At 34.9% G+C, this 15,729-nt stretch overlaps 1 protein-coding gene across 6 annotated transcripts in view; it reads right to left on the reverse strand.

Annotated features, from left to right (window-relative positions):
• The window catches only part of myof (myoferlin), a 52,673-nt gene that overhangs the window by 17,992 nt on the left and 18,952 nt on the right, over nt 1-15,729 (reverse strand). For 3 of the 6 annotated variants that reach the window (XR_015503350.1, XM_087274829.1, XM_087274831.1), the window contains exons 9-28: nt 15,594-15,644; nt 15,469-15,499; nt 15,263-15,378; nt 11,814-11,940; nt 9,815-9,918; nt 9,668-9,736; nt 9,533-9,576; nt 9,134-9,216; nt 8,991-9,020; nt 7,752-7,876; nt 7,489-7,602; nt 7,210-7,387; nt 6,995-7,119; nt 6,121-6,230; nt 5,801-5,993; nt 2,117-2,272; nt 1,897-2,028; nt 1,655-1,818; nt 980-1,094; nt 435-537 (exon numbers count right to left, since the gene is read on the reverse strand). Coding sequence is in view for 4 of the 6 variants with exons in the window: in XM_087274829.1 (XP_087130955.1) it covers nt 435-537; nt 980-1,094; nt 1,655-1,818; nt 1,897-2,028; nt 2,117-2,272; nt 5,801-5,993; nt 6,121-6,230; nt 6,995-7,119; nt 7,210-7,387; nt 7,489-7,602; nt 7,752-7,876; nt 8,991-9,020; nt 9,134-9,216; nt 9,533-9,576; nt 9,668-9,736; nt 9,815-9,918; nt 11,814-11,940; nt 15,263-15,378; nt 15,469-15,499; nt 15,594-15,644 (2,170 nt within the window). In the remaining 2 variants the exon portion in view is untranslated. 6 annotated transcript variants of the gene reach the window in all.

A 15,729-nucleotide genomic window follows, 5' to 3' on the forward strand; every position in this document is an offset into this window, starting at 1 on the left:
ATTGACACAATGCACATTGTGAAAAGCGCTATATAAATAAACATGAATTGAATTGAATTGCCTGCCATGAATATAGGCTTAGATGCTGGAATGCAGATGCCATTCAGTGCAAGTAATCCAATAAGATCTTTTTATGGTGCTATTTTTTTAACATTTACATTTAACATGTTCTGTACTTTATTTTCTCATAAAATTCTTTAAATTTAAAAAAAAAAAAGGTTTAAAGGTGTCAAATTTCTCAAACCTAAAATAAATAAAAATAATAATCATTAAAAAATAAAATAAAATAATAATAATAAATAATCAAACTAGAGATTTACGACTCAACTAGATGTGCTATAGTTTGAAGTAAAAGTTGGCTTTAAACTTTTGGCACTGGACTTTTTTCCATTCATATTTTTTTCTGTAAAACAGAAGTACAAATACAGGCTCACCTTTTTCATCTACAGCACGGTTGACATCAAAGGTCCAGTTATCCTCCCAGGTCCAGCCAGATGGGCACTCAATTTCTTTAGGGCCCAGAACTTTTTCTCCATTCTGTAAATACCAAAACATTTTTTTCCAAACTGTACAAGTACTAGTTCCATAGAGGCCATTCACACAGAAATCACAACAATTTAAACTTAAATAAACTAAATTAAAAAAAAAAGTTATGTGCATTTTTTTATTTTTTTATTTAGACAACTTTAAAAAGTAATTGCCAGATTTCAGATTTTTAAATAGTTGCATCTCAGCCAAATATTTCTATAAAAAAAAAAAAAAAAAGAATTATTTATACCGGTTTAAACTTTGTTATATGTATAAATCAAAATTTTTAAAAACAAATTGACATTCATCACAAAATATTCATAACTTCATAATCTTCTCACAATAGACACTATTTTTAGGCAATCAAGGCAGTTTTTTTTTATGTGCATGTTCTCCATGAACTTAAGGTCAAAGCTCAAATATGAAGCTAATATTTGGAAGGTGCTTTTACCACATCGGTGTAAGTCTCTGTCGCCAGCTTCCATTCTCCTCCTGGGAATCGAGTCTCATTTTCATACACCTCATCCACAAACTCGGTGTGTCCAGCATCAGCCTCAGTCAGCAGACTACCCAACCACCCCAAAAAAAGTGAATGTCCATGTCAAACTTTCCATGATGCCAAAAGTTATTTTGAAAAAGCTATACAAATGTGAGACTCAAGTCTTATTCACATCAAGATGACTGTTTCTACATATTTTATTGCAAATAGATTTTCAAAACTTTTTACTGATTGCATGTCCGAAAACCGGTTGAGAGAAGTGATTTAACAAATTTGTTTGTCCATTTTTGAAATGAGCTAAAAGAGCACACAAGTTCGCTCTCAAACTGAAGGTGGTATTTAATATACTAATCCATGCTCCACAACTTGCTTACCCCAAAAAGGTCAGTAATTTTAAAGATCCCTTCAGGCAACGCTAAATACAATGGTCCAGAGACAAGACAGACTATTTCTAGAATCTATTCACTGTTTACAAGCTCAGTTGTAAAATTACGTAACAGTAGGGGGTCAGGGCATGTATTTAAAACACTTGTCCTTCCAACTTTTACACACTGACAACTAAAACTAAATATTTAGGTGTGAACAAGCCTCAAGTTCAACATCTAGTATTGTATTTCTGCAACTCACGCTTTCTCTGGATCAACACTCCAATCACCTTCCCACTCCCAGCCAACAGGGGGCATGAAGTACTCATGCTTCAGTTTGATTTTTCCTGTAACATCAGAGAACTTGCTTCGATTCAGCAGACCAGTGGTGCCCCATTTTCCCAGAACCTGAGCCTGATTTTCATACTGTAAACGGGACAAGTGATTAACATCAGCTCCCCGTTCATGACTGCATCTCTCCAGAAAAAAAGCAAACGCATTTACCAGCTCTGCAAATACATTGAACATCCCTTCTGCATATTGATTGAAGTTCTTTTCCTCTGTTGCCAGTCCTAGCCACATGTTCACACGTATCTTAACAGGTATCTTCAAACCGTTTTTGCTGTCCATTGGGTACTGTTAGGAGAATCAGTTATCATGGAGTCATTTACATCGAGCAGAATAAGGCACTTTAACAGTACTGTGATATATACTCCCAGTTTACCTGCATAAAGACAGTCTGGGTCTTCCCACAGTATTGGCCACATGCCTGCTCACAGTAGGACGAATAGAGCACTTGATGGGCTGGGATGCGGGTGTACGCTATCCTCTTCTCTCCTCTCAACATCCAGATATTGATATCAGGCATGCTGTTCTGAGGCTTTGGAAAGACATGCTCTGAGATTAATATACACATAATTTGTCACACTTTACAATGCATTTACAAACAAACTCAGAATGAACAATATTTGTCCAGAACTTACTAAGAATAGCTCAGCATTTACTAATGCATTATTAAAATCCACATTTTAGCTTGTTAACATCAGTTAATGCACTGAGAGTTAACAAGAACTAACAATGAACGACTTCATTTAAATTTTTCTATCGTTAGAAAAGATGAATACATAGTCGAGGGCTGCATGATTAATCGAAAAAAAAAAAAGATCATGATCTCAATTTGTCCCCCCACATTATCTTAATCCAGCAGGTCTACAATTCAGTCAATAATATTTTCAAGGTCAGGAGAGTAGCATAAAGGTGGTCTTTACATGGTTATATATATATATATATATATATATATATATATATATATATATATATATATATATATATATATATATATATATATATATATATATATATATATATATATATATATATATATATATATATATATATACACACACACACATATACATATATATATATATATATATACACATATACATATACATATATACATATACATATATATATATATATATATATATATATATATATATATATATATATATATATATACACACACACACACTCCATAACGTGGACACCTCTAAATGGTGTTAAAAGAGTTGCATACTGTATTTATAAGATATATTCCTCCAAAAATGTCCTTTCTGTCTATGTAATAATGTACTTGTGGCCGCGAAATCAAACCTGAGCTGACCATGAGTTGTGTGTTTACCACAGAGAGGACGTGTTTGCCATCTAATGAAGTCTACTTTTGTAAACAGAACCTCCATAGGCTTTGAATAACAGGTAATAGGGTGTGCATGCTTTTGGTTTCACTTTCACTGCCTTGCTATTACATTACTATCATGACTAAAAGCATAGCAGGTTAACTCTAGCCTATATAACGTTGAATATAATGCAGGGGGTAATCTGATAATGACAAAAGTCTCATTTCACCAGTGAAAAAAGGGCCTAAATGGTTGTCAATGACAGATTGCAAGCATATGCCTCAAATATAATAACTCAACTTCAGATTTATGAATAGTTGTATTCTGATGCAATTGCTTTACTGTGCATTGACAACCAGGACATATTTAAAAAGTCTGTTCAAGTCCACACAAAATTTAGCATTTTAATGAAGAGTAGACCTGCACATAAGCCTAAAATTTTTACTGTTGCTTAACTATATGTTCACTACATTAAAGTTTTTTTGTGTGGCAGTGTGCAGATTTTCTTTGGATCTTTTGCTACAAATGTTTGTTTTTTGATCGAGCACCTGCCTTCAAGATTTTCTAGATGTGCGCACATTTCTGTTTTTCACTATATGTTTGGGAAATAACAATAATAATAGTCTACTCATATTAACCTTTATTTCACAACTACATAAATGTGAGAAAATTGTTATCTTTATTTTAAGCCAAAAAAAACAACAACAAAAAAAACAAACATTATTCTCATTTTAGCCAGACTTGTGCAGCCATAACATAATCTGTAACAGTTTTTTTTTTCATTGTTTGAATATATTAGTAAAAACATAAACATTATTAAATTACAAGTGTGCCAGCAATAGATATTTATGCATTTCATTCAAGTAAAGGAGCTGCATACTTGCATTTAATTTAAGAGTTCACACTTAGCCGATGATTAATTATGAAGCCCTGAGCTCATAAGATCAACTTATGTAGCATGTTTTTGGACAGTGGGAGGAAACAGGGGAAACCCACGGGAGCACGGGGAGAATGTGTAAACTTCATACAGAAACGTTGGCTGGCTTGGTAAGGACTAGAACCAGTGACGCTCTTGCTGTGAGGCAACAGTGTTAACCACTGGGCCACCGTGCCACCCATCTAGGAAAAGAGGAGTAGGGGCGTAAGGGGGGTTTCTCAAAATGGAGATGGCTGGAATACGGAACTTAGGGTGTTTATAGTGGCTTAGGAATCGTCTGATTGGTGAATAGGGTTGTAACGGTATGAATTTTTTACGGTATGATAATCGTCTAAAACAATACCACGGTTTCGCGGTATACGGTATGTTACAAATGTTACAAAATAATAGAACAGTGAAGCAAATTTGACTTTTTCCAAATAATGTATTTTCAGTTACTATAAAAAACACCACTTACAATGAACAAATAAAAAAATAAGAAAATAATAAATAATAATTAATGTGTCAAAGTCCAAATAAAGTCCAAATAAACATGGTGCAAATCCTCAGTAAAAAAATAGATATAAATATTTACTATCCTATAAATAGTTACATAACGAAACTAGATTCAATATGGAACATCCTTAGGTTTTATGTGCCAGCATGGATATGGTTGTCTGTGGATATGGATATGGTTGTCTGCAATGTAGACAAACAGCTGCACCTTCATTTGTGTCTTTTGAAAACAGCAAAAACAGCAGTTCGTCTTTGCTGTGTCACTGTTTTGTCATGTTTCTGTGCTGCTGTGCATGCAAAAGTACTTAGTATGAGAATTATTTCATGCAAAACTTTTTTTTTGCATTTTATTTAGCCGCGCATAAATGTATGCCTATCTCTCATTACGTGTTGTTCAAAAAGCTCAGTGTTGGTCCACAAACAAAAGCGAAACCTATGCTTATTGGTTGTGATATAGCGAGTTTGAACCAATCTGGGCATGGAGGAGGGACAATGCATCCAAGTATCATGTCTGGTTTGTCCGGAGACACAGTGACGAGCGTTTCTTTGTCAAATCAGCGTTGTCAAATTTTGATGACGTAACCGCACTGATTCCGGAGTCTCTGAAAGTCCGCAAATGTTATGTGATACAGCACTGGAAAGCTGAGATTCTCTTCTTTATGCCAATATTTGAATTGTATGAATCGGATCAGCGGATCAAAAGTTATTAAACATTTAAGAGCAATACTTATTTATAGCCGCGGGCGGCTGTCTCGGTCTTTAAGGGTTAAAACCGTTGATATGCAATTGTTCATGGTATGATAATCGTGCACGTTCAAATCGTGGTAAACCGTCATACCGGTATATTGTTACAACCCTATTGGTGAATCATAAATTGAATAATGTGGGACCAGCCATGAGCAAGCATAAGCACGTGATCCTCTCGAAATTAGTTTATAAATACACTTCACTTTGAGGTGATCATTTCCCATTATTATTTTACCTATTATGACCAATAAATACTCCAACAGCACATACGAGCAGCTGAGTGGTGGCTGGGAGGTTTTTCACCATTACACACCGGTAGTTTACACACACACTTACTACACAGTGTTCAAACACCATTAAAAATAGAATTTTGCATAATAGGTCCAGTTTAATGTAGTTTAAACTGATTTAACTTAGATAACATCAGAAAACTATAAAATAATAGGAAATAAAGCAAATAAAAAAAGTATAATACAAATCCCTCTGCATATTTACAACTGTAGCACCATTCCTACACAAACTCATTGTACACACAAGCCAAGCATCATACCTCCTCAGCGAGTTGCCTGAGTTTCTCAAGCCAGCCTTCAATGATAGTCAAGCACTTATTAACATCTGTGGCCTCTTCAAACAAGCGTTTGGCCCCTTCCATGATGCCCTCCAGTGCCTTATCCCGTAACTTCTTTATCTGAATATCCAGTGATGTGAGATTCGGCTTTCCTTCCAGGTCAGGAATTTTTAAACTGAGGACACAGGAAACAAAACATTAAAAATAATGTCTTGCATCCAAGAAATTTCCTAATTTTATAACAGAAAACCTACAAAGATGCATGTAGTGTCATGTTAATGATGACCTATAGAGGATATTACCTGCTGATATCTTCCATCAACTGGTTGATGAGTTTTAACCAGATTTCTACAAGTCGTGCATCTGTAGCTTTGGACTGTACTGCAAACTTTAAAGCACTGATGTTTGTTTGCTGCAAAAGAAGGAATTGTATTTGATTCACAAAGTATACATTAAATACATTTAATGCATACTAGTAGTGTAATGGCAAACACAAATTACAGCTCTGTGTGTACCTTGGTTTTGAAGGCACAGATCGGTATCATTTCATAGAAGCAAGGGGAAAAATTAAACATAGCATTGCTTAGTTTTTTATTAAACATTCTAAAATGTTTCTGTCTTTATTATTATTCATTCAGTCATTTTCTTTTCGGCTTAGTCCATTTATTAATCAGGGGTCACCACAGCGGAATGAACCGCTAACTTATCCAGCATAAGTTTTAGGTAGCGGATGCCTTTCCAGCTGCAACTCATCACTGGGAAACACCCATACACTCATTAACGCACAGACTACGGACAATTTAGCTCACCCAATTCACCTATAGCGCATGTCTGTGGACTTGTGGGGGAAACCGAAGTCTTATTATTATTATCATCATCATCATTATTATTAAAAATTCCTAAAAACAAAAACTAATGTACTATTATACAACTTTTTATTTTATTTATTTAATTATGTGCACATTACCATTATATTTTAGGTTACAAAAATGAATTTCACATTTTAAGAATTGATAATCAAGAGATTTAATTAAGCTAAATCTCAAATTAAGTTACACACATGCTGTACTATAGAATGTATTTGTCCAGTACACAAGATGTACACCAAAAATAAAAACTGTATGTGTATGGTTACACTACTAACACATAAATAAAAAAATAAAAAAATTCACTTACCAAACGGTTAGATATATACAGTAGGATATTCAGAGAGTCTAACCGGTGACTGATATCCTCCCAAAAAGAAGTAACTGCAACTACAGGTTTAGTGTCACCCCAGGGTAGGTAGTAGTAATTATTACCTGAAGGGACAAAGTGTAAAACTCAGTTTCACAGATACTATATGTAATTGCTCCTCTGTAACAAAATCAAATATATTCAATGAGCATCACCATCAAAAACAGCACAGCTGTACTGTGTAGTTGAAGCCAGAGGTTTGCACGTTAGGTCCATCTTGTTGCCATAGTTGCCGATGCTAACTTCAAACTGAATCGGCTCGCCGGGTTCTTGGATCATAGTTGCACTGTGAAACACTGCACACAGACAATACTTCCTTCTGCGCTGGTATTTCTAAATTTAAAATAGAAAAGAAAAAAAACTTAAAACTGTGAATAAATGTTTCAAGTAGAAAAAAAGAGCATTGAAAGCAATAAAAAGACAAAGAGCTTCACTTGAACTACTAAGATATCATCGCTTGATATTTCTTCCACAGATTTGTCAGCCTTTCCATCAAGTTTTGTAGAGAGTTCAACAAGAATTCTCCCTCGGTAAGCTGCTCCTTCACCCTACAAATGATCATACATTTTTTAGCCGATTTGAAATGATTTTTCAATATTGAATTGAATATTATTGAGATTTTTACTGATCACTCCCAAAGACTTTTTTAGTGAATTGAACTTTGGAAGAGAGACTTAAAATGCATTACTTCACTTACCTTGCCTAAATTAAGGTCATCATATGGGTCAGGTAAACCTGAGAACTCCCTCAGGCTGCCATAAAGATTTATATAGCACGGCCCAAAGGTAGGCAGGAAGCCCATCTCAGATTCTCCAGTGTCTCCTGTGGAAAACATGATCAATAAACTGCTCCCAGTGACATTAAATTTGTTAGATCACCTTTAGTGTGATGGTTGTTAAAGCATCCTGGATACCTTTATGTTAGTAGTTTGGTTAGTATAGCACAAATTTAAAATGTTTGATCATTAAAGTCATGCTGAGATTTCAACTATATGGACAAGGTTGCTGATGGGCGTCATCACAATATGATTACACATAACTGATTCTTTTGCTGCAAAAACATTTTTACAAAGGTTTGAATTAAGTTTTTTTTAAGTCTCTAATGTTTACCAATGCTGCATTTACTTGATAAGTAATACAGTAGAAAAGGTTAAATTGTAAAAACACTTCACAATGTCATTTTTTTTTAATACACAATTTTTTTTACCTTTAACATGTCAGTGTCACAAATATAAACGTTGAGTTAAAATGTCTCAATTCTAAATTACCCAACTTGAACATTTTCTTGATGAATAAAAGAATTACTTTGTCACAGCTTATACAATATATTAATGTTTTTATGAACAGCAAATTAGAATACTTCATAAATGATCATGGCACTAAAGACTGAAGAAGTTATGCTGAAAATTCAGCCTTGCAATCACTGGCATAATTTACATTTAAATATATTAAAACATAGCCATTTCTTTTAAATTGTATAATTTTACCATTTTAACATCAAATAAATACAGCCTCAGTAAGCATTAGCGAAAAAACTTAATTGTACAAACTTTTGCTCAGCATTGTTTGTGAGATGTTTAATTACGCCATGCTATTTTGTTCAGGTGATTAAGGTTAGAGTGCATTGTAACATTTAAAAGCTTGATGTGCAACTAAATGTTACATAGCATGCCGCAGATAGCATAAGTGGTCTGTTCTTATGCTAACCCAAAGAGCATATGCAGGTATTTATAAATTGCAAAGTAACTTGCAACCCCTTGGGTACCACACCCTTTCAGAACAATACAAATATAAAACAAAAGAGACTTTAGAGTATAAGCATTTTAAAGATCTTATAAGTAGTTTATTTTAACTAGAATATTGTTAAATGTATAATTTGATAAGTCTGGACACAAGGGATTGCAGATCTGGAATCAACGCAAATATGCAAACTTTACTTGCTGAAAATTCATCTCCTGGATGATCCTCTATCACAAAGAAAATGAAAATAATATTTGAGAATTATCAAATATTCAAGATATGGCCCCTTTAGTTGAAAATGAAAAGTTACTTTGTTTTAAAGGTATTCAGAATTTTGTACCTTCACTTTCACCACCAGAGGACGCTATTTTGGTCAGATCCAGATATGTGGTGCCAACGGTGTCATTCCTAGTGAGGCGATCCCTGAGAAGAAGTGGGAGTTAGCTTAAATGTTCCAGTGTGTCACAGAATCAGTCTGGCTAGGGGTATTCTCAGTTTTTCCACTGTTCCCTAAGCAGCTGTAGTATGGTTTATGGGGAGGAATGCGTTGTGGGAGAGGGTGGGACAGCCCCGTTATGACTCATACTGCCTGCCTGTGTCCTCCCAACTCAAAACACTGACCAAACTCCCAGCTCACATTCTTAACTCCCAGCTTACAGTGGGATTTCTCTCAGCACAGTTTTGAAAAGTACATATCTGCTGTGAATATACAACCTCTTCAACCTGCCAAGATGCTCACCAGTCATACACAGTCAGCTTGATTCTTTCACACATGGATGGAAACTGTAAAGTAATCAGAAGTATTTCCAATGGGAAACTGCAAAGAACCAGCAAAATATTTAACAAGAACTCGTTTATAAATCCAGTCTATTACCTTGACCTGAAGATTGAGTTGTTGGTTCCACTCTGGGTTTGCGTTTTTCTCAATTATTTGTGTACAGAGCTGAAAAATATGTAACTGTTGTTCAGACAAGTCTAACAGAGGTAAGATGTAAATCATTATTGTTGTATGTCGGACTACCTTTTTGCCAGCAAACCAGGCCTCAACAAATGGATCCACCAGGTTTTTCTTGTTTCCTTCACCCCCAAACGCTTCCTTTAAAGACTGGGTAATGGAGTCATCCACTGAAAACACAATTTCAATGTTACAACCTTCACAAATGTTTTAAAAGCAGGATTTATTTGTCACAGACAGGGCAAAGAAAATGTTTAGTACAATTCATGGAGTAAATACAATGTTTTTATATTAAATTTAAATATATTCCACTACTTTTACTGGCTAAGTAATAAACTCTAGAAATTCACAAACAGCACATTAAGATCCCAACTTCCATCCCTTTATTCCATTCCTTCGCAGACATATTTGAAATATTAACTTGTAACCATATATTAGACACTTAGTCAAACAATTGTACAAAACAACCAAACCATAAAAAGAGCCACACTATGCACATTATGAAAAGTGTCATTCAGTTTAATACATAACACAGAGCAAGGATTTATTAAAATAAATGAGCAGAAAAAAATGCATGGACATAAAATGGCGCTAATAATGGGCAAAGAGTTGACAGACTATTTACCCGTCTCTTGACAATACAGATTCTCTTATTTTAACATCTAGTAGTTAACTAGGTGAGATGTAAACAAAAAGTATTTAAATTTTATAGCTTCCTCTGCTTTGAAGTCTTTGTGCTGTGGGAAGAAAGCAGAGCCACAATAACACAGGGGGAACATGCAAACTCGACACAGAAAGACCTCCTGTTCCTGTTGGGGCTTAATCTTGGGAGTTAGTTGCTGCTTTGACAAAACAGCCACTATCATAGAAGCTAAGGGAGACAAATTTCCACCTAGTGGAATAATCTTTCTCTTTTGAGCACTTGATTTAGTTGAGGTGAGGTTCTATGGTGCACATATGGAGTTTTTCTGATCTTTTAAATCTGTATTGAGAAATAAGCTGCAGTTTTTATTTCTGCTCTGGCAGCCACCAAAATATGAAAGCAGTGGATTTGTGTTAGAATCAGGAATGGTAATTCACTAGATTTACTAAACTTTCCCATAATACAGTATGTACTATGCTGTGACATGGAAAACATAATAGAATAGCTTGACTGATCTCCATACAGTGCTAACTACTCACACCAAAAGACAACAAAACTTAACTTTACAGTGGTTCCAAGAAAGTTGAATGTGAACTGTTTAAAAAACGAATATATATATATATATATATATATATATATATATATATATATATAAAATAAATAAATAAAATACATTATGGACTGCAAAGGGGGCTCCAGTCACATGATTTTGATTGGGGTCCTTGAACTTGATAAACTTTTCTGTGAAATTGCCTGATTTAAAATTAACATGGTTTCATGTAATGTATTAAGTTCATATGTTTTTTTTAGAAATATATTAATTTAAAATACATATAAAAACGCCATTTACTAAAATAGCCACTTGTAAAATTATCCCTGAAGTATTTATTAATGATTTTTTATGAATTGTAATTTATAGAACAATGGCAAACACACCATAAGATTTTTTGTTAATAATTCTTATAAACAAAGGTTTCTTGTAAAACAAGGAAGTGCTTAATCATTTCCTCAATTTTACATGATGACAATATTATTTATATTAATTTTCTGTCGTGTGACAGTGAAAATGAAAATGTTTACATGTATACCTTTTAATCTTACAAGTTTAAATTCTAAATTCTGTCTGGGTGGCATATTTTAACAACATTTCTTGGCATTTGTACTAAAGGCTGAATGTACTAAAGTCTATGTATGGCTGTTTCTCTTAGCAGGTGAGTGTCAACATCTCCAGTGACTCAACAGTAATAGCAGAAAATGATTTTTGGTCAGCTAGTGCAATGCACCTTGACACCTCAAGAAGTAATCTAATTGTGCCAGTTCAACATTAACAGAGTGACCATTTCCTATACATTTCCCCAATCATATCAAGCAAAGGCTGCTTGATGTGCTACCTTAGAAAGCAAATACGTAAGAGTAACATACTCTGTGGGATGTCCTCAGCGCGAAACACTTTGAGTTTAAGCGTAACCCATCTCAGAGCAACACCAGCTGGTAGCAGCAGGTTACTCTCCACATCATCCTTATCACTGTCCTGCTCTTTCTTTTCCACCTGACAAACAGACATCAACCAGGGATACCACATTAAACAGCTTAAACAGAGACAGTTTAGAGGAGGACATTTAAATCAAAATCCACAAATAATAAACAAAAACCTGTTCATATTAAGGATTAGAATCGGATCAATTTCAAAGGAACACTTCACTTTTTTTGCAATTAGTTTCATTTTAAAAAGTTCCCTAAAGTTAAACAGTTTCACCATTTTTGAATCCATTTAACCAGAGTGATCTCTGGTACTGGCGGGAAAGCTTATAGGTTAGCATGAACCATTAAATCTAATGAGACTATTAGCATCTCACTCAAAAATGACAAAAGAGTTTAGATAATTTTCCTATTTAAAGCTCAACCCTTCTGAATTACATTGTAACAAGTTCAACAGAGAATGAAAGTTGCTATTTTCTAGGCCGATATGGCTAGAAACTATGATCTCTAGATCATCCTGTGTAATAATCATGGAATTTTGGCTGCAGCAGGCACACTGATATCAGTGGCGGAAAGAGAACAAAAAAAAAAAACAAAAAAAAAAAACCATACTTAAATAAAAGTACCATTAATTGCCTAAAAAATTAGTGCGAGTAAAAGTATCTGTTGTAAGTATTACTCAAGGTATGAGTAAAAAGACCTTAAAAAAGTACTCAAGAGTAGTGAGTAGTGGGTATTATGCTGTAAAAAGCTGATGCGGTTAGATGTAATTTGTGTATGTGTGTAAACGTAACATTCTGTAGTGCATCTAGTTATTGGCGGCAGGGCCAGACGGAATCTGCGAACATTTTTTGCTATTTCTGCGGAGAATTTTGGTAAAAACCCGCAGATTTCTGCAGAATTATTTTGGGAGTATCCAGCGGTGTATCATAACTAAAACCTTATTATATGAAACAAAAAGTAATAAATTACTGAATAAAAACTGAATAATTCAGATTTACACATTTACTCAAGTAAACAAACAGAATTAATGATGGGCTAAAAATCTGCAGAAATCTGCAGAATTCTGCACACGCAGATTCCCGTGTGGGCCTAGTTATTGCCTAGCAGGCACACAATGCCATAAGTAGTTAATATTAGGTTAGATTTAGGTTGTGACATCAGGTGACCAAAATTCAGACTATGTCTAATGTTCAGAGTCTAAGGACAACATTATTTTGATGTCTAATAATAAAATCAAATGGCATTGATATTTGGTTGACTTAAGGTTGTGTTGGAAAGTGACCAAAATCCAATGTTAAGCAAACATCTTAAACCAACGCCATTTTGACATCAAATACCGACATTTATTCATCAGGTATGGCAACCAAAATCCAGAGTCTGATAGACATCATAGTGATGACGTCCACACAACGTCAAGCTGTAACATCATTGATATTTGGTTGATTTCAGGTTGGACGTTGGACATTGACTTAAGGGTGAGTTCTGACGTCAACCCGATTTTCATTTCCAAACAAAATGCAACATTCCCATGACATTAGGATATAATGTCAATCAGACATGACGTTGACATATTGTGCCTGCTGGGTGTTTAAGGCCATTTTGTTCATCATACAGTAAATATTTGTGATCTTCTCATCAGTGATATGCTTCTAAACAGTCTCTGGGGCAATGCGTTTAAAGATTTTGGAAATCTTCTCGGACACTTTTTACGCTTCCAAACTGTTTGCTGCCCATGTTGAGGTAGTTCATTATGATGCGATTTAACTTCTATGTGCAATTTAATTGGACTGGAATCACAGGGCTGATACTTCTAATCTGCATAGACAAGAAAAAATAATGACTGCAAGTTGAAGGAAAGTAGTGGAGTAAAAGTACCGATACAGAACTAAGAGTGTACTCAAGGGAAAATGAAAGTACACGTTTTCAAAACTACTTATGCCGAGTTCAGACTGCATGATTTTAAAAAAAGTCGTGTCACAAATGTTTTTACACTGCATGACTATCTGGGCTAGCGTTTCGTCGCTGCTTTGTTAACACTGCAAGATGGTTCGGCGACATGGACATTCACATTGCATGACTTTACTATAGGGAGAATCGCCGACAACTTCGTCCAAACTAGGTCTCACAGCCAAAAACATGTAATATATCTTTTGTTATTTACTACATAATGAGAAAGAAGCCTTTAATGGGGTAGAACATGTACATGTTTGCTCACCTGGGTTTAAAGGGAATTAGCCATTTCTCCTCAACTTAAGCTGATAATAAACTAATTTCTTTCTGTATGAAACGTCAAACAGACACGGTTGCTCCTGAGTCCTGTCAAACCTCCACTAGTTTTTCCTCCATTTCGTGGGTCCAAATAAACCGAAAAAAAGCGCTTTTAACTTCTACCCCAGCCTCCCGCTGGCCTGCAGCAGGTTTACACACACGCACACACACACAAGTGAAAGCTGCTCTCTCATTGGCTGTAGGCGATGGCTGATGTTATTTTCAGTCAAAACTCAATTCACACGGCATGATTTGAATCGCCGACAGCTCCAGATATTTAGCACGCCAAATATCTCACAGGCATCGGCGACTCATAGGCGATTCTCTCAGATCGCGTCTTTGATCGTTCATACTGTGTGATTGTCACTCATGTGCACGAGCAGCGATTTGCCTGTGATTTCAGGCTTTTGTCGGCGATTTCTCAAAACCTGTCGGCGAGCCAAAATCAGGGCTAAAATCACGCAGTCTGAACTAGGCATTAATAAATTACTCAATTACAGTTATTTAAGTATTTGTAAGTAGTTACTTTACACCACTGGATATTATGCAGTGAAAATTAACTGAAAATTACCAGTCCCAAGCCTTACACTTGCAACAGCAGTTAGAATCTAATATGTAATATCAACACGTAATGGTAGCAAGCATTAATCATTAAAGAGGAATAAGAGCAATATTCCTAGCCTATAGAAATTAAAAAACTGTTGATTTTCCGCCAGACTTAGCACATGCAAGTACAGAAGAGTTAAGCCTTATATAGGAAAATTCTTGAAACTCTGTTTTTTGAAAATGTTGTGTGAGATACTAGTGATCCAATCTGATTCAATGACCTATAAAAGTAATACTAGAGTGGTTGAACTTTGGTTCCTTTAACAGTTATAGTATTATTTTCACTTACAGAACACCTTTCTTCAACTGACAGGCAATTCAATTCTTCTAGCTATAACAAACATTTTAAAGTATAACTGCATGATGTTTATATTAAAATGTATTGGTGTGGATATTGATTTAGTTGTTTTCACAGTTTTTTAACTTCATTTTATTTCATAGTGTGAATAAACATTAAAAATTGTACTTCATCAATACACAGTGCAAAAACACTAATGTACACTCAGTGGACGTACCGGCGGTTCATCTCCAGTTCCCACCACAAACATGCTAACTTTGAGATAACCCTTTGCTCCTGAGCTTGAGTCGTCGGGGTCATTCAAGAGAATCCATTTCTTCATGATACAGTGAGCTGAGGTAGAAAAAAAAAAAAAAACTTCAAAAGATCTTTTCAACTACAGGTAAACATATGATGAGTCTTTTGTGATTGTCAGAAGAGTACCTTGTTCATCATAAATGTAGCCAATATCAAGCTACAAATAGAAGAAAAAGAACCTCATAAGTCAGTAATTAAAGTGTGAGACCAATTTAGAGGGTGAAATGAAGTATAATACTTTATTGAAATACCTTGAATTCACCCATGAGACAGTCAGCTCTAAAAGAAGAAGCGTTATAGACCTGTAGAAAAGAAAACCATCACAAATCACCTGTGCATTACTTGATCCCTGTATATCTTATTATGAACACAAAAAAAGAAAATGTG

The sequence above is a fragment of the Danio rerio genome, chromosome 12 (genome assembly GCF_052040795.2).
Source record: "Danio rerio strain M-AB ecotype USA chromosome 12, GRCz13ab, whole genome shotgun sequence".
Lineage (NCBI taxonomy): Eukaryota > Metazoa > Chordata > Actinopteri > Cypriniformes > Danionidae > Danio > Danio rerio.